The sequence below is a fragment of the Clupea harengus genome, chromosome 24, assembly GCF_900700415.2.
Source record: "Clupea harengus chromosome 24, Ch_v2.0.2, whole genome shotgun sequence".
Classification (NCBI taxonomy): domain Eukaryota; kingdom Metazoa; phylum Chordata; class Actinopteri; order Clupeiformes; family Clupeidae; genus Clupea; species Clupea harengus.
This window is the reverse complement of record NC_045175.1, coordinates 10,158,027-10,176,454: the sequence shown is the minus strand read 5'-3', so window position 1 is coordinate 10,176,454 and position 18,428 is coordinate 10,158,027. Positions and strand designations below refer to the sequence as shown.

Genomic DNA, 18,428 nt, shown 5'->3' with positions numbered 1-18,428 from the left:
GAATTACAGGCTGCATTTTATTAGTTTTTGTGCTTCCCTGGAATCAAATCAGTGGAGTCGTTTCAGAACAAATACAAGCAGTACAGTGTATGTACAGTAGTAGACATAACTCACTCTTTCATATCGAGGGTTTTGTTCACCACAGTGTCAGCTTCCTGGTTCAGAGAAATCACCACAACGTCACTTCTGGGGCTGTCCTTTATGGTCACCTGTGGATATTATAACAGTTACAGATAGCCTGTCAGATTCAGACTAGCAAGAGAGTAACTTATGACAAAGACCACAGTTATATTCACTTGTAGCACAATGGTTTCTGTTAAGATATTATAAGATGTTATACAAAATTAACTGTATGTTCATCATACATTATATGACCAAGAGGGAGACTACCGCAACTATTTGGATAGGTACAGAATTAATTCAATCTTTTACTAATGACATGTTAGCATCAATCAAATCTTTTATCTTATTGATCTGTTCATATTGCCAGTTCCACCTATTGTACTACAGGTACCTCCACTGTTGTTGTGCCGTAGAATGAGGATTTTTAAAAATGACAAATAATGTTAAAATTGTTTTTCCAGACCACCCCTTGACCCCTTCCCATCTCTCCTCACCTCCACTGTTGCTGTAGCGTAGAGTCCATGCGGGTCTGTTGCCTTGACCTGCAGGGTCACCTTCCCACTCTGACCTGCAGCTGACACTACATAAACCTGGCCACTAGAGGGCTCTACAGCAAACAAGGAGCTGGGCTCCACCAGGGAGTACTGCAGCCTCTCACTGTCCCCCACATCAGGGTCTGTGGCCTGGGGTGAGAGTTAAAAGCATGATACATATACGTATATGATACACAGCAACAGAAAACTGCCAAAAGCTTTATTTAAATGGTATTTGTTTTAGTTTCACCTTGACTTGCGCCACAGGAAATTTAGATGTGGTCGCACTGAAGACTTCAGCTGTATATATTTTAACATGGAATAGAGGAGCTTCATTCACATTCTCCACATGGACAATCACCTATTTACAAACAGAAAGGGGGCACATTAGACGTAGATATTGGCATAGATATTTGTATCTATTCATTTCCGCCCATTGAGAAATAGAGAGGCAGGTTACTCATACATGTTGATGTAGATAGACTGTTTTGTTTGATTGTATCACGTTGTTTCATGTTGATAACGGAACAATAAGGTACTGCAGTAACATTATTACGAGGGATTACATTCACAACCTGTCAATAATCTAACTCTAATTGCTCTGTGCCTTTGGAGGGGGATATATTACTAGGCTACTGATTCTCTACCTCTGGGCCTTGGGAGGGACACATTAGTAAGCTACTGATTGTCTTCCTCTACTATTATGATGTTCAAAGATAGACATTAACACTAAGCATGTTTTTAGTACATTACCGAGGCGTTTGCAATCCGTGTGCCGTCAATCTCCAGGGAAGCCTAAAATGAATGAACAATATTCATCAGAACCATTTCCATGAGTATTTCCCATCGCTGCTCACAGTGCAGGAAAAACACCAAGATGTAGAACACCAGCTAATGATTCATTCATGAAACAGATCTACTTTTTATGCGTCCTAATTCAGCTGTGGAGAATATTGCCATGTATAGGTCCACCATATATATGGAAAATCTCTAACCTTTTTTTATTTGTCTGTTCTTACTTTTAAAGGGATGGTAATGGTGTCTTTAATTTCCTCAAAGTCCAGTTCAGTAACAACTCTTATGATCCCCGTGACCTGGTCAACATTGAAGTTGTTCTGGTAATCGCTTGGAGAATCTAGGAATGATGAGACAACACTAAAATTATATTGTTATATCAGCTGTTAACCAACATGGCATTGCAAATTTGACAACCATTTACCCACAATAGGGTTCTTCAGTGCTCTGCTAGAACATATTTAAAACAATGATCTGTATGGACAATATAGTACTGCAAGTTTGTATATCTGTAATGGAAAGAAAATGTCATACCTTCATTGATGCTGTATATTATTGTGTAATTGCTTCCTTCACTTGTGTCGGCCTGAATGGGTGCTGGAAGAACTTCAAGAACAGGTCCCACCTGGTAAAACCCAAAGGTCCAGAATATATAAAGGTAACCAAAAATGCGAGGCGTAATTCAAAACATCAGATGTAACAGAGTTGGTAGACCGTGGTAATGACAAAGCTATGGCTGAAGACTCACCTGATTTTCTGATACGGAGGCTTCATAACGGTTATGCTTAAATTGAGGTCTGAGTTGGTCTATAATGTCGATTATTACTCGGGTTTCACTGAAATTACCAGCATTATCCTGTTGAGAACACTTCATGTTACAATAGTGTATTATAACCCTACAACATTACTCCCTGCTTCAACATACTAGACTGATTGTATAGTACGTTTCAAAGGCTACAATCATTTAGGTGAGTTCAGCCAGTTGAGATCTGTGAGACAAGCAGTTAACTGATACAAACCATCCCCCATTCTGACATATGTCTTAAACTTGATATGGCAGACAACATATGCTATCGTAAGTCATCATGACAGTTCAGGTCCAAAGACATGACCATGTCATGTTATCATCACTGAATTCTCAACATGCTCTCAGAACTTGAGCTGGTCGCTTGAGAAAAATTGTTGACATTATAAGAAGCACCCTAAAGATGATGGCTAACATTTAACATTACAGCATCTGCATCAATAGAGGATTAGTGAACAAAAACACGATTAAACTTTACCTGTGCCTTCACAGTGAAACTGTACTGGCTGGCGATAGTGTAATTCAAAGGTTCTTTGAGAAGGATTTGTCCAGACCCGCTAGCTTCAAATGTTTGTGAAGGTGGCTGTGGAAGAGTGAATAATGTAATTAGAGGGACATTGGCTCTAAAAGCAAAACTAAGGAGTGTTTTATATAAAGCTACTTAGCTCATTATCTAAAAGCCATCTGACTGGCATTGTCCAAAACCAACCGTTCCACAGATGGCACTGAACAAAGCTAGCTTGCTAACTTATACTATGATAAAACTACAAAGTCAATAGGCTAGGTGGCTAGTGGGAACAACAAGTGTGGCCATTTGTCTTGCACATGACCATATGCCATCAAAATGATTTGCGGGATGTACATACTATATTACTTCCTTACAAAATCTTTAAAACACCCATAATGTGCCTATAAATAATGAGGAAGTAAAAATATAATTCTTAAAATGAAAATAAAAATAAAAAGTAAATATAGCTGCAAGCAGCGATGAGGGAAACCACAGGTTAGAGTTGCCATGGAAACTTGATTTAATTTTGTCATGGACGTGGCCGTAAGCACTCACTGCAAGTTTCGTGTCAGATGACCTAAGATTGGCCAAGATATGGGCTCACTTCCTGTTTGGTGGCTTTGCCACCAATTTCAATTGCCTGAGATGGGCGAATGCTTTTGAAAAACTAAAACCTTTTATCAGACAGTTCTTTGGGGTGCCGTAGACTGCCGTAGACATAAAAAGGTAGAAACACAATGGCTGATGTGAAGCTTCCCTGCTTGGCCCCCAATAAAAAGTAGTTTTTCAACACTAGACTCACCTGAATGCTGTAGGTGATGTGATTGTGCGCTGGACTGACATCTGCATCCACTGCTTTCACCTGGACCACAACCTCACCCACAGGTGACGTCTGGTGGTGGAAGACAGACAAGAGATTATAGGACTATAAGATTTCCATACATCGCGGAATATATGAAAACAGTTGTGCTATTTGCTTCTTACCTCTTTCACATATGCCCTATATTCCTCTTTCTCAAAGACTGGGGCATTGTCATTCAGATCTCTGACAGTAAGTTGTCGACCATTCGCCACCTTAACAACAAACATAACCAGCTCTAGAGATGTGTCAGATTATGCTTAATTAGTATTATGTGCATTTCCTCTACAACTTACCCCATAGGCAGTACAGATGATTCTGTAGGACACAACACCTAATGTCTTTGTAAAAAGAAAAAAAGTAATTAGTGGAAAGATCCCATTTTCCTTGGCTGTTCTTCTATAAATGTCAACAATCAATCGAACAACAATGAAGATTTTCAACTCAGATTAGATTAGGGGACGTGGTCTGGACATGGTCTATGTAAGTTTAGAGTTAATTGTATTTTTGTTGTTAATTGTAATTTTGTTGGCAATAAAGAGTGAACCATCCAAACCTGAATGTAAAGCTTGTTGTTTGTCAATACAAGGCTGTTATAAAAACTAAATGATTGATCTGATTCATCCAATATCCTCACCTAATTCATCTACATCTACATCTAATTCATCTACCCTTTCGTGCATGGGGTCCACATGCGTGGACAGTTGATTAAACTCCATTTTATTCTGGATTATCATAGTAATATTCTCCAAACCACATAGGGGCAGAGTCAGTAGACTCAGATCAATATAATAACAATATGTATCATCTTGTATTTGGAATGTTAACTGTGTAATGACATCATTAAGACAAGATGGCTGACGGTGCTGGGCATGTGCTGAATACTCCAGGCATATCTGTCAAAACCTTCTACCCAAGAAGGAAAAATCAGGCAAAAAAAATATTAGTATGTAAGGGAAAATGTGTTGAACAAATCTATGTTTAAAAAAATGAAATTTGATGTAAAATATAGTTTGTACACCCTAAAAACCAACTGTCCACATACGTGGACGCATGCATTAGAGGAATCGGATACCGTCCACATATGTGGACGTCATGCATCAGAGGAATCGGATGACATTAAATCTGATTATAAAACCTGGTATTTTTTTTTATTTGCATTGTTCAAATGAAAGAAACAATCATACAACAAACATATCAACATAAATAATTACTAAATTACGTGAAAATAATGATTTTTAACCTTGGGTAAGTATTCGTTACCATCCCTTTGTTGCATGGTGTCCACGTATGTGGACAGTAAAATATATTTTTAATAAAACCATATTTTTTAAAAATTCAAAATGAATTTAAAGTTTAGGTTCATTTTGAGTAATAAAATCAATACAAAAAAAATCTAGATCATTTTTTTCATAATTCATGCATGAAAGGGTTAAACAAGAATCCCCTAAAAACATCATGATTGAGAAAGTGCGCTTACTTCTTGTAATGCCTCTGTGTCCAGTGGTTTCTTTGTTCTCAATGTGGCATTTGTGACCGAGCTGATGAACTCTAGAAACTCTGAACACTGTGGACATAGTTCTAAGTTCAGTTCTAAGCCTCCATCTGGAACGCTGGGAATGATCTCTATGTCACCTGTTCTCGAGAAGGAAAGAAGAAATAATAACAATGACTGATGATGTGTTTGAAATGATGAAAAGATAAACTGTGGACCTTGGGCAGGTATGATGATTAATAGTGATTTTACATATTTATTTTGTTGAAAATGTCAAACACACTTTTTAACCCACAACAGTTTGTACACACATTAAGGACTATTTGTAAGCACAGTCCTGTCAATAACTTTTTGCTCATCTTGATTGACACAAAGGCAGCTTGCACATTGTGTATGTGGTAACACTGAAGACAAACTTTCATACCATTAGAATAGTAGAATCACTAAGTCTGGAGGTATTTTCTTTCTCCACACAAGACCTTACTTGAGCAAAGGTTGACCTTTGTTTTTGTACTGACCTGCGTCTTTGAAGGAACAAAAATCGAAATCACCGGTGCATTTGAAACTTTAAAACTGAAAGAGAGAGCCGGGATAACAATTTTGCACTAGACTTAGATGCAGGGGTAAACTACTGGGGTAGTTTACAGTGAGGAGAAACAGTAGGCTTAGATGTAGGGGTAAAATACTGGGAAAGTTGGAATCAGAGCTAAGGATGTGGATTGTGAGCAGCTATTTTAGTCATACGAGATCAGCCAATGAATGGGGATAGACCCGTAATTTGCAATAGAATGGTCGGACAGACATTATACTGTATATCTAACACACAGCGTTTTAACCTGACATGAATGGCATAAGGACTTTGGAATACTCTCTCATTTGCACACACTCTCAAATCCATAAAAAAAAAAAAAAATTCAGAGGTGAAGCTAAGTTCTGTTATGTCACATGACAGCACCACATAAACATGTCCAAGCCATATTTGCATCGTCTCAAATGTCAAACATCATTAAACTAGAATGAAAGGGGAACTTCAAACATTTGCTGGCAACATAATCTCTCAGACACACAAACACACATTGACGATAAAACCCAAGTCTGGCCAGAGGGCCTCTCTCTGAGCCGCTATACACCTGGTATAAACACGCGTCCTGGGTGATCTGAACACAAACTCTAAGTACGTCACTTTACACCTTTCCACTTGCAAAGGCCAAATGCGTTCACTTTAATGGCTGCCTCCCGCTGGGGGCCTGACTGTTTTTGACTGGCAGGAGGCCAAAGAACATGACAGTGCAAGAGCCTTGCTTCAGAAAGGATAATTTATTGTCAGTAAATCCACAGTGTAATTTAGCACATTATTAAACTATATCTACATACACAAATATTTGCCAATCTGCCAATTATTCAGCTTTTCTGAAGTATTAAAAAGATTGTTCTCGACACCGTGAGCCCAGCTGCTGAAGGCTGTAGCCAGTAATAGACACCAAGTTTGCGCTATACTGTCAGTCATTCTATCTCACTCACACACACAAAGCAGTAACCTAACCTCACAAAATGAAGTATTAACATGTTGATCTCTTTCAAATATTCTTAGTCTTAATATTATAGTAGATGAGGGCAAATTAGTGTGCGCTTGCAGGTGAACACGTTTGATTTGCATGTCTATCATGTAATTGCAAACTGTCACAATTCTTAGTAGACGGATTGAACTTTCCTTGTTGATTTGGTAACATTTTTGGCTGCCTTGCAGCATGCTGAGAAATATCACATTATACAGATGCTTGAAATGGCAAAGGACAATGCAATGACCATGACTATACCTGTGTGTCCTTCATCTATTCCCCCCAGATGCACAGTTGAACCTGTTATGCAGTCTATTGTTGTCGCTATGGATTAAAAAGACACAAGAAATAAACTTTATCACCATATCAGTATTGGATAGATTTCAACACTATGAACAACATTTACAAAGTAGCTCATACATCAGGGATCATGTTCTGCCCACCTTTGTTTTTTAACAGCACTGTCACTGTAATGTCGAATGTTCTTTCAAAAACTGAAATCAATCTATTAGAGAAACTTAAATAGATGACTCCAAAGACACAAAGCCCCACATATAAACTACAAGAAAATGACTCTTTCTCCTTTCTGTACTCACTCAGTGGTAGGCTGGGAATTACTTTTGTAATCCAACAGGCCGAGAAGAGAGCAATCAAGACACAGGGAGACGTCCCCATAACTGTTGCAGCCGAGTTATCGTTCACATTTCAAATAAATTACACTAGAAAATACAATGTTGTTACAACATTAAATCCTTTCCACTATGCACTTTGCAGAGGCGAGTCCCTCCTGAATGATGTTTTCCAGTTCCTTCCCTCCCGTAACTGTGATCAAAGTCTCAAAGTCTTTAGCTCTTTACAGCTCGTCATAAATATGGGCTGTCTAAGGGCTCAAAGAGACGGTGTCATGAGAGGTTATGTATTTTATTAATTATTAACTATTCTACACACCACCTACAGTAACTGACACCTGAGGCAGGACAAAAGGCCTGGTTTGTACAGTCACATCCCTCTGCTCCAGATCAGGGGTGAAAATGGCGACAATCACAGTATCTATCAATACTATGGTGAAACATCATCATCCATTGTTGTGGTTTCATGATTGGCAGGGACACCTACAGTATATTTTGTTACTTTAACAGTGCAGTGATAGCAATACCACGAGGTACACAAGCATCACACCATTGTCAGCGTTGAACAGTGTCCAATCAGTCAAGAATACAATATGTGAGGCTAAAAATGAAATGTTCAAATCAACCCTTCAGTTCAAATGAAACCAGTGAAAGGAGGCTTGAAAAGTACAACATTTGCAGGTACCTTGGCAAGGCCAGGCAAAGGCAGTGTAGTATTTGACATCTCAGGTGATAAAAACATCAGCAACTTTATTTTTTACATGATACGGGACAGACTTCACTTTATCAATATGACACTGACACAAACACAGCTTTGAAATTACACAGGACACAGTTTTGGTGTAAGGGGAATGTTTGAAAAGAAAAGAAAAAAATCTATTTGCATGATGAAACTCAAAACTGATAACGAAGTTCAAACGACCTGGTTACGACCCGCCTCGTGAGCCGCAACATGCAAGCCCCCTTCTGACAACAGACTTCACCTTATGAACATGACACTGACATTAAAATGATATATAAAACAGATGTGTGTATTTCCTGGTTAAAGCACACAATAGATGGCCATTCTTCATCAGCGTTTCTCAAAGGGTTACTGTGGACATGGACACACAGTTGTGAATGCAGAGGGATTTTCAGTCGGCCATAAGCAGAGTTGTCCATAAGGGGTGGAGTTTATTGTTCTGATTGAGCACAGCAGGTCAATCAGACCATACAGGGTGAGCACTTAGTGATTTGCCGTTTAATGTTAAGAGTTCAAATTTCATGTTAAGTGTCCTTAATGTCGCTGTCTAATTAAATGAAACATACTTATCATGTAACTACGTACTATTACGTGTTACTGAGCCTAGCCCCAACCCAGAGTAGATCTTGTCATCCATGAGATGCTTATGTTATGTGGTCTTTACATCCCAATATGTAGACAGGATTCAGATCAGAAATGTTTAAATCAACCCTTCAGTTCAAATGACCCATTGAAAGGAGGCTTAACATGAACAGCATGAGCCGATACCTTGGCAAGGCCAGGCAAAGGCAGTGTAGTATTTGACATCTCAGGTAATTAAGACAGCAACTTTATTTTTAGGTGTATGATATAGGACATACATATCACCCTATCAACATGACACTGACACCAACACAGCTTTGAAATTACACTGTACACATGTTTGATGTTAGGGAATGTTAGAAAAGAAAAGGAAAAAACATATTTGCATAATGAAACTCAAAACTGATAAGGAAGTTCATAAGACCTTTAAACAGGAAGGTGCAAACAGCCTTCATACAGACCAGTAAATCTGCAAGAGTACTGAGTAAACACCTTGCACATGATGAACACTTCTCTTTTGGCCGTGCCAATGTGGTGTTCTAGCTATCTTGCCATCACCGGACTATATCTCAGCTCAGATTTTGTTTAGATTATAATGTGGAATCCCTCAGTTGGAAAAAAGGCTTTGGACAATTTACTGGCAGTCCGACAACTAGCCAAAAGATAAGTGTGCGTCATGTGCAGCCCAGTAAAGGCAAAAAGTCTGTGGCCAAAAAGCCTGGAGCTGAAGCAATGTTTGTGTCTGTTTTTATGCTTTTAATAGGTTGGCGCAATGTCCCATAAGTCAACAATACGATATGCATGTGAGGCAGGTCTTGCTAAAAATGAAAAGCTGTGAAAATAAATGACTCCTATTCACTATTTGTAGTGCTCAAGAGATATGCATAACTAATGTACTGAATTCTGATTAGAAATGCTTCATCATCGCACGTTGCATGTCTTAACACACAGGTGAGGGTAGCATTCACAGACAAAATGAACATTGGGTATATTTAACGAGCAAAGGATTGTGTTTATACTTTGATACTTTTTTTCAATGAAATGATTACATCATGAGCAGATACCTCAGCAAAGACAGGCAAAGACAGTGTAATATTTGACATCAGCAACTTTATCTTTTAGATACAGGACGGACATGACCTTATCAACATGGCACTGACACAGACACAGCTTTGAAACTCAAGGTACACAATTTTAGTGTTAAACTAGCATGCCAACTACCTAAAAGGTATACAAACACTGATAGAATATTGCTAGCATGCCAGCTGGTTTCTTTTGGCAATGTGTTTTGATGTTGTGAAAGCTTTTCTTATATTTTCACAGAGTGGTCCATTCTGGAGAGACAGAGGCGCTGCAGTACTCCCTGGTGGAGCCCAGCTCCCTGTTTGCCATGGAGCCCTCTAATGGCCAGGTGTATGTGGTGTCAGCTGTAGGTCAGTTCTGGACCACAGGAGTACACAGTGCATATCCCTGGCAGTGTTGCTTACAACAGGTACATTCATTTGAAGATGATACTGTAGGAATATTTTTGTATTAGAACAAGGATTAACTCATGAGATATGAATGGCCTTATTCAAACGGGCTGCGAGAGAAGCGTTACATTGTGAAATCAGGAGGGGTAAATTTGGCCATTGTGAAATCAGGAGGGGTTAATTTGGCCACGCGCGTCTTAGAAAATGAGCGTGGTGCCCAACAGGTAATACACTCTGATTGAGTGCAAGTCAGATAGCAGGGTTAGACCTGATTAGCCTGAGGAGTCAACCAAACAAAATATGGGTGCGAGTAACCAGATCACTTTTAAAAAGGCAAACGCATACAGTGGGATTCGTCCTTGGGGCACACACAAACACACACACACCACAGTGAGGTTAATCCTTGGGACATCTAATATTGAGACTTAGTGGTTTTCAATTAAATCTGTGAAATCAATGCATCCAAGTCTCTGACTTCTGATTGAGGAAGTTGTGAGATTCTCCGCAACGCAACAATACCAAAACTAGTTGCCTAGAGATATGCCTATGCAGATATTTCTCCTAAACGTCCTTAGGAGAAACAGACAAAAAGGAGATGGACTTTGATGAGACACTTTGTTGTAAAAATCTACCATACTTGTAAAAAAGAAATATTTATTAATGCCTCACTACAGCAGCTTTGAACAGTCTTCTTGTCATAGGCTAGTTAAAAGTTCTTTATTGTGAAAATTTGTGTCCAACCCCAAAACACTAGTTGTCTTGAGAGAGAAACAGATGTAATATTGTAATAAAAAAAACTGAGCATGATGTGTGACCCTGTTGAGATCTCTCCTTTAACTCCGCAGGAGAAATTTGGTCCATATAGAAAGCTGAGAACCAACCCAGGTATTCAAAAAGGTACACTGAAGTATACTTCATTTAAGCATACTCAGGATACTTCCATGCCCTCATGATTAATGTATCTAAAGTGTACAATCTTCGAGTACTGATTATGCATTTAGTATACTAATGATATATCATTAGTGCTACTGAAGATAAACTTGCAATTGAATGCACAACTTTGAGACACCATGAAGATGCACTTAAAAATATTTAAGTACATCTTTTTTACGAGTTCTGTATTTTTTTTTAAATGACTGTTTCAAATTAGAGTGTATTTTAATCCACCTTTCAGATAAAAATTAATGCACTTATTTAGGAAAAACATAATTTAGTCAAAATGTTTGGATAGCCTAATACCAGTCAGAAACACTGACATTCCCATATTTTACTGCACATGTGATCTTACATCATAGTCTTGTCATAGTCTAGTCTTACTTGCTTGTCATAGTCGAGTGCTCAGCTGTAACCCTGTCATCCGTTTTGATTTAATTTAAGACATAAAAATCACTCCTTTATCGATGGTGTAGATTATCTCATGATGGTTTTCTGTGTCTCCATTGTAGGCCTGTTCTGGAGCAGGGCATACAACTCACTGTGTCTTCACCTGGGGAAAGAACAAGACAAGTCCCTTAGAGAGATCAATCAAACCAGACCAAGAACAGGACAAGTTGCAGTTTCAGGTTATGAATGACAAAAAAATTCACTTAATAAATTATGGCTCTACCAATACAAAGAAGGATTCATCTTCGGAGTTGTGACATATCGATAAACCACATCTCTTTGCAACTCTAACACATTTTCCATTGGAGCATCTGCTTCCATAATGTTTTATATTGTATTCCACAATGACAAGAAAATCAGCAGTGGATTCCTGGCACAGACTTTAAAAACACTTAATTATCTGGAATGGAGGCATTGTAGAGGTTGTGTTCCAAATAAGGCCCCAACTTAACTAACACATTAACTTTAACAGCCTCAGACTAGATATATTTGTAGATAGATAGACAGATTGATTGACAGACAGGCAGACAGATAGATAGATACTCAATCCATTTTTTATACATTCATTAGTATGGTTTTATTCTGGCATCATATTTTGATGTACAGATTTATACCTAAGATAATTCCTGGAATCTGTCGAGTCAAAACTCATAATATTTTGGACAGCTGCTTGCTTATTTCTTCTTCATCTTTTCTTTTTCGTATCACCCCCTCCCACCCTCCCCTATCACCTCTCGCCCCAGGCCTTAGACCCTTGGAGAGTGAGAGGCTGCAGTACTCCCTGGTGGAGCCCAGCTCCCTGTGTGCTGTGAAGCCCTCTAGTGGTCTGGTGTATGTAGTGTCAGCTGCAGGTGAGAGTGGGAAGGTGACCCTGCAGGTGTTTATTTGATTATTTCGAAAGATCCCCATTAGCTCTACCCTAAGACAGGGGTACTTTTAGTGGGGTCCACATTTAAAACTTACATACAGATATCAAACATTTAAAACATACATTACAATACCAATATCTAACATTTAAAACATACGTTGCATTACAAATATCAAAAGTTAAAATACATACAAATAATGATCATATAATTTTACATTACAAATATCAATTTTACCTTTGTCTTGATATAAAACCCTGATATATCCAATTCCATAGAAGTGCAAACTGCAAACCATGTAAGAGAGTACTACACATTTATGTACAGTACATCACCATCTAGTGTCACAAGTATGCTGTACCCAAGTGTTTCATTATTTGCTTTTTGAACATACATTTACGTGTCACGTTTATAATTTCTGTTGGTAGTAGGTTCCATGACTTCATGGCTCTGTATCCCACAGTGCATTCAAGAAAATTGGTATTAGCTCTGGGGAGTGAAAACCTACCTTCTATTGCGCGTCTAGTAGCATAGTAATGTGAGGTTACATTTTTATTTAGTTGCCTATACTGATCTGCTGGTGTTTTAGATTGCAAGAGGCGCCATGTTGACAAAAGAAGTGCAGCAGCCATCCTGTCTTCAACTTTTAGCCAGTGGAGACTGGCATGCATACTCTGTATGCTGGTTCTGTAAGGACACTGTAGAGCAAAGCGTGCAGCCTTGTTGCCAGGTGAAGGCAGAAGACCCGCAAGGACTACAGTGACAGTGGAGGTGTGAATACAAAATCAGAAAACAAGAAAAAGAAAATCTTGATAGTTTGTCATGATATGATATGCTCACTCAAAATATTCTTAATATATAATGAAATAAATTGTATTAATGTATATCAATAATATAATTAACTACTAAACCAGAGATTGAACACAAAATTGAAGATTTGCTTGATAAAACCCAAAACAATATATGAATGGAAATGATTTTGTTATCCCCTGATGACCATAAAGACACCAACAAAATAGTGAACATTTCCATTAACCAGCGTTTGGACACAGTGATGAGCAAAGTCTGTGAGATGGAAGAGTGACTGTTGTTATTGTAATAGAAAACCTGCATTTCATTTTTTATTTACTTCACTTCCCTCCCTCTCTCTTTCTCTCTCTATCAGAGTACTGCAGTGTGTGTGTGTGTGAATGTGTTTGAGTGTGTGTGTGAGAGAGAGAGAGCGAGAGAGAGAGAGAGAGAGCATGCGTGAATGAAAAGTGAGTCATCCCTGTACCACTTACCTCAGCTTTAGTTAAACTGATAAGGAAGTGTCAATGACCTTCATACTGACCAGTAAACCTGCCAGACTACAGAGCTGCAGAGACCTTGCCAATGTGGCATTCTAGCTAGCTTGCCATTGGCAGACTATAATATGTAGTCTAATACATAACTTTAATATATATATTATATATATATACAGTGGGGAAAATAAGTATTTGAACCCCTGCCGAATTCGCAAGTTTGGCCACTTGCAAAGAAATGTATAATTGTAATAGTAGGTGTACTTTAACAGTGAGAAAAAGAATATCAACAAAAAAATCCAGAAAACTGCATTTTATAACATTTATGACTTAATTTGCATTTGATGCAGAAAATAAGTATTTATATATATATACTGTGTATATATATATAGATCATAAAGTGGAATCCCTCAGTTGAAACAAAAGTCTTTGGCCAATTTACTGTCAGTCTAACAACTAGCCAAAAGAGAAGTGTTCATCATGGGCAGCCCAGTAAAGGCAAAACACCTATGGCCTCAAATGTATCTGTTAAATATTTATATTTATACAAATGACACAAATGAGAGGTGACACAAACTAGTTGAAGCATGCATAGTGATTGGAAAGTGTTTGTGTGTGAGAGAGAGAGAGAGAGAGAGAGAGAGAGAAAGAAAAGAGAGAGAGAGAGAAATGTTCAAAGCAAAAAAATAATGGAATGCAGGTTTTCTATTACAATAACACTCTGTCTCAAAATAATGGTGTGTGTGTGTGTAAGAGAGAGAGGGGGAGAGAGAGAGAGAGAGAGAGAGAGAGAGAAAAAGTGTGTGTCTGTCTCTGTGTGTGTGTGTGTGTGTGTGTGTGTGTGTGTGTGTGTGTGTGTGTGTGTGTGTGTGTGTGTGTGTGTGTGTGTGTGTGTGTGTGTGTGTGTGTGTGTGTGTGTGTGTGTGAGGGAGAGAGAGAAATGTTTAAAGCAAATCAAAAATGAAATGCAGGTTTTTTATTACAATAACAAAACTCACTCTTCCATCTTACAGACTTTGCACATCACTGTGTCAAAATGCTGGTTGATGGAAATGATTAATGCATTTAGAAGAATTGCGTATCTTTTTTTGGACATATATTAAAAATATTAATTAAATTATAATTTCACTATATCATAGTTTTCTGTGTTTGTATTCTCACCTCCACAGTCCATGCGGTTGTGTTGCCTCCACCTGCAGGTTCACCTTCCCACTCTCACCTGCAGCTGACACTACATACACCTGACCACTAGAGGGCTCTACAGCAAACAGGGAGCTGGGCTCCACCAGGGAGTACTGCAGCCTCTCACTCTCCCCCACATCAGGGTCTGTGGCCTGAGAAGGTCAAGGCAATAAACAGGAGAAAGGCAGCATAGATTAAGGAATGGATATCGGCCTTCATGAACACACACACACGTGATCATCTTTTCCTTCCTTTTTACCTGGTACACAAAGGTCTTGAGCTGACACCCACTGTATACATTTACGCGTGCGCGTGTGTTTTTGTATCTGTCTGTTGGCACTCACACAACACCAACAGGGACATTCTAACTCAAAATGTTGGACCCACAAAGATCTAAAAAAAAATCCAAAAGATTTCCCTGAGGTTAATTGCCAGGACAAGGTACTGTGCAATAACAGCCTCTAGAATATTTGCCACTGCATACATGTCTCACCCTTCCTCCCTCCCCCTCCCTGTCCCACAGTCGGCTTCTGTCTCTGTCTCTGATCTCACTTTTCTCTCTCTCTCTCCCTCTCCCTGTCTCTCTCTCTCTTGCCCCCTACTCAGCAGTCACACAACTCTCTCTCTTTCTTTTCCCTTTTTCTTTTTTAACATTTGTCTCTCCCTCCCCTCTTCCTCTATAATCTCAGTCCTGCTCCTGTAGCACTGCATGCTTGAAGCCACTCGCCTAGGAGTAGTACAATACAATACAATACTTATTCTCAGTAGGATCAATATCCATGGCGACACCACCAATATCCTCACTAGGATCCTCAGTACTCGAGATGAGTCACCTTTGGTGTGGTGGCTCAAGCAGGTGTAGCCGTACAAGAGAGACGCACGTAACTCTCACTCTCTCTCCCTCCCTCCCTCCCTCCCCTCTCTCTCTCTTTCCCTCTCCCTCCCTCACTCCCTATCTCTCCCTCCCTCACCCTCCCCTGCCTCTTTCTTTCTCTCCCTCCCTCCCTCTCCCTCTCCCTCTCCCTCCCTATCTCCCTCCCACCCTCTCTCCCTCTCTCCCTCCCACCCTCTCTTCATCTCACCCTCCCTCACTCCCTCTCTCTCTCTCTCTCTTCCTCCCTCTGGGCAAAACATCTGTGGCACTGGACCCACGCCAGATGAGGTCAAAAATCAGGGCCATGGTCACGCCTTGCTAAAGCAATCCATTATGAAAATACAGAGGGATCATCATGTTAGAATCATCATGTCTCTCTCTCTCCCTCTCTCCCTCTCTCTCTCCCCCCTTTTTCTTTTCAAACATTTGTCTCTCCCTCCCTCCCGTCCAGTCCCGTCCCGTCCCCTCCCCTCCTCACCTCCCCTTGCCTGCCCAGCTCCAGCTCCACTAGGGCCACAGCGTTCCCAGAGGGCTCCCCGCGGCTGCTGGCCGTCTGCACGTCCACTCTCCAGCTCAGGCCCCGGAGGCCCGGCTCCCAGCGGCTCTGGCCCACCAGGCTCTCCCGGATGCGGGCTCGGTGGCTCTTCCAGAAGCGGGAGAGGGCGGCCGCCTGCTCGGCGCTCACACCCCCCAAGCCTCCCTGCTTCCTGGTCTGGGTGGTGAGGAAGGCCTCGATGCTGAGCCTGGTCCATGTCTGCAGAGGCGATGGACTAGGGGAGGAGGGGGTGGGAGAGATGGAGATGGAGGAGAGAATGTGAGAGGAGGGGTGGAGAAATGCAGGAAGGAGACAGCAGGATATATAACGCAGGGGAAGAAAAACACAGAGATGTGAAAAAACAGGCAAGATGGGGGAAAGAATGTGAAGGGGGGATTGAGACGTAGAGAGAGGGAATAGAGGGAACGCATGAGTGTAGCACTGCAATGTTTCTGAAAGAAACTCTTTACTGAATAAGTCATCTCTGTAGACAGTGCACTGACCTAGACTAGAAAAGGGCAGACCTTTAAGAACACAATATATGTATAAAAATCCTCAAAATCAAATATTAATTTGAACGTACAAGTGTTACAATAACAATACAATACGTTGTTTGTGAGTATGCAGCCTTTTGTGCTTGTACTCAGTAGACTACCTAACTAGTCATCGACACAAGTCCCTCATTCAGATCGAACTACTTTTACAGGTTTTGAAGCAAACATCGCTCCAACATTATTTGAGGTCTCATAACGCCTTCTAAAGATAGGTCGCCTTTCAGAACAAAGATATCCGCAACCCTCTTGAACTGGATATGTAAAGTGTAACGTTGACGTAGGCTAGAGGTGTGTTGAAAACGTCCGCGGTGAAAATGTGTGAGTAGCAACAGGCTAAAGCTGCATAAAGCTATCCGTCTTACTGCAATATAGTAAACTAGCCTAGTTTATGGTGCAGACTCATCCAACTAATGTTAACCTTTCAAAACTTGGGGAAACAACAGCTTGCCAAATCACCTTTACAAGACCTTTCATTTTTTCATGCAAAGAATAGAATAGAACCTGAGATATGTGCCTGAAATAAATACAGTAGGCCTGTGTGTAGGCACTCCCGCCCTACAAACACTGTATATAGACCCTCACTTTGGATGTTAGATTTGTTTGTTTAAATTCATTTAATGTATTTGTTTGTTTATAATAATAACAATAACAACAAGGCCTCAATCAACAACGCTCAAAACACAGTGGGGAGTCAGGCTGTGGGGTTAATAACTGCTTATTGTTAATAACCTGTCAATCATAACCAAAGTCCTTACATCCTTCTCGACTACGCTGTCTATGCCAACATTTTCAAGAGATTTTCGCAATCTGATCAAAGTTAAAGCCTGATATCGTGCCGGGTATGAAGCCAGGACAAATTTCAACAGACTACAACGTGTGACTTCTAAACTCTACGATAACGCGATAATTTAAAACAATAATTTCATGAACAGACTTTCAATAGTAAGTAAGCACACCGTCCTATACACTGTAACTACACTGAACCCAAAAAGAGAGGGTTTTAAAAAAGAGATGATGACTTTTTAGATCATTTTCATCTCAGTCTACTTCCGCTAGGTTGCTGTGTGACCAGGTGTGTCTTTTTTATAGAGGCCCTTTGTCTCGTTTGTGTTATTCACTGTTCCTCGTGGTTTGCATCTGCCCCTTGGACCAAGTTGTTACCTCTGGCGGTAAATATTGCATTTTACACTGGGTCATAAAACGGAGGGCAGACAATTGAAACTGTCAAAGACACAGCGTTGATTTGTCAACTTTTGTTCTTTTTCTGGGTGTCACAGTCGGACAGAGGCAGACTGCTTGATTTTGTGAGTGTGGGCTTAAGGGAGAGTGTAAGGACTGAAATATCAACCAGCTGATGAGATGTGGGTGACTGGCCAGCTTTTGGAAGTGGGTGTTTTACCCCTTTCTTTTAGTCTTTTTTTTTTTTTTTTGCAGAGGTTTTAAACGAGGAACAACTTTGTCAGTTGGTTCACTCACGTTATTTCATGAACAGACTCAATAGTCTCACAAAGTGCCAAGTAAAATATTAACACTGTCCTATAATAACCTATCAATCATCACCAAAGCCCTCACATAATTCCCACCTACGCTTGCTCTTCTGGCATTTTCACGAGATTTGCACAATCTGATCTGAACAAAGTTCAGGCTTG

General features: G+C 40.0%; 2 protein-coding genes and 1 pseudogene across 2 annotated transcripts; all 3 read right to left on the bottom strand.

Annotated features, from left to right (window-relative positions):
* Positions 1 to 1,652: 1,652 nt before the first annotated feature.
* On the bottom strand, positions 1,653 to 2,576 carry LOC116219224 (protocadherin alpha-2-like). Its single transcript, XM_031562344.1, has 3 exons — positions 2,200 to 2,576; positions 1,986 to 2,076; positions 1,653 to 1,791 (listed from the first exon to the last, which is right to left on the bottom strand). The coding sequence occupies exons 1-3, from the start codon at positions 2,323 to 2,325 to the stop codon at positions 1,658 to 1,660; spliced, it is 351 nt and encodes a 116-aa protein (XP_031418204.1). The 5' UTR covers positions 2,326 to 2,576; the 3' UTR covers positions 1,653 to 1,657.
* Positions 2,577 to 2,704: 128 nt separating this feature from the next.
* On the bottom strand, positions 2,705 to 3,920 carry LOC116219048 (cadherin-23-like). Its single transcript, XM_031561951.2, has 3 exons — positions 3,749 to 3,920; positions 3,567 to 3,656; positions 2,705 to 2,839 (listed from the first exon to the last, which is right to left on the bottom strand). The coding sequence occupies exons 1-3, from the start codon at positions 3,851 to 3,853 to the stop codon at positions 2,705 to 2,707; spliced, it is 330 nt and encodes a 109-aa protein (XP_031417811.1). The 5' UTR covers positions 3,854 to 3,920.
* Positions 3,921 to 15,998: 12,078 nt separating this feature from the next.
* Positions 15,999 to 18,383, bottom strand: LOC105892113 (annotated as a pseudogene).
* Between the last annotated feature and the right edge of the window lie 45 nt (positions 18,384 to 18,428).

Bases quoted from the DNA above. Each gene is read 5' to 3' on its own strand.
- LOC116219224 (XM_031562344.1), bottom strand. From the start codon at position 2,325: ATGAAGTGTTCTCAACAGGATAATGCTGGTAATTTCAGTGAAACCCGA. The intron at 2,077-2,199 runs GTGAGTCTTCAG...GGGTTTTACCAG, and splicing joins CCTCCGTATCAGAAAATCAG to GTGGGACCTGTTCTTGAAGT. The intron at 1,792-1,985 runs GTATGACATTTT...CATCATTCCTAG, and splicing joins AATATACAGCATCAATGAAG to ATTCTCCAAGCGATTACCAG.
- LOC116219048 (XM_031561951.2), bottom strand. From the start codon at position 3,853: ATGTTTGTTGTTAAGGTGGCGAATGGTCGACAACTTACTGTCAGAGAT. The intron at 3,657-3,748 runs GTAAGAAGCAAA...TTCCACCACCAG, and splicing joins ATAGGGCATATGTGAAAGAG to ACGTCACCTGTGGGTGAGGT. The intron at 2,840-3,566 runs GTGAGTCTAGTG...ACTCTTCCACAG, and splicing joins ACATCACCTACAGCATTCAG to CCACCTTCACAAACATTTGA.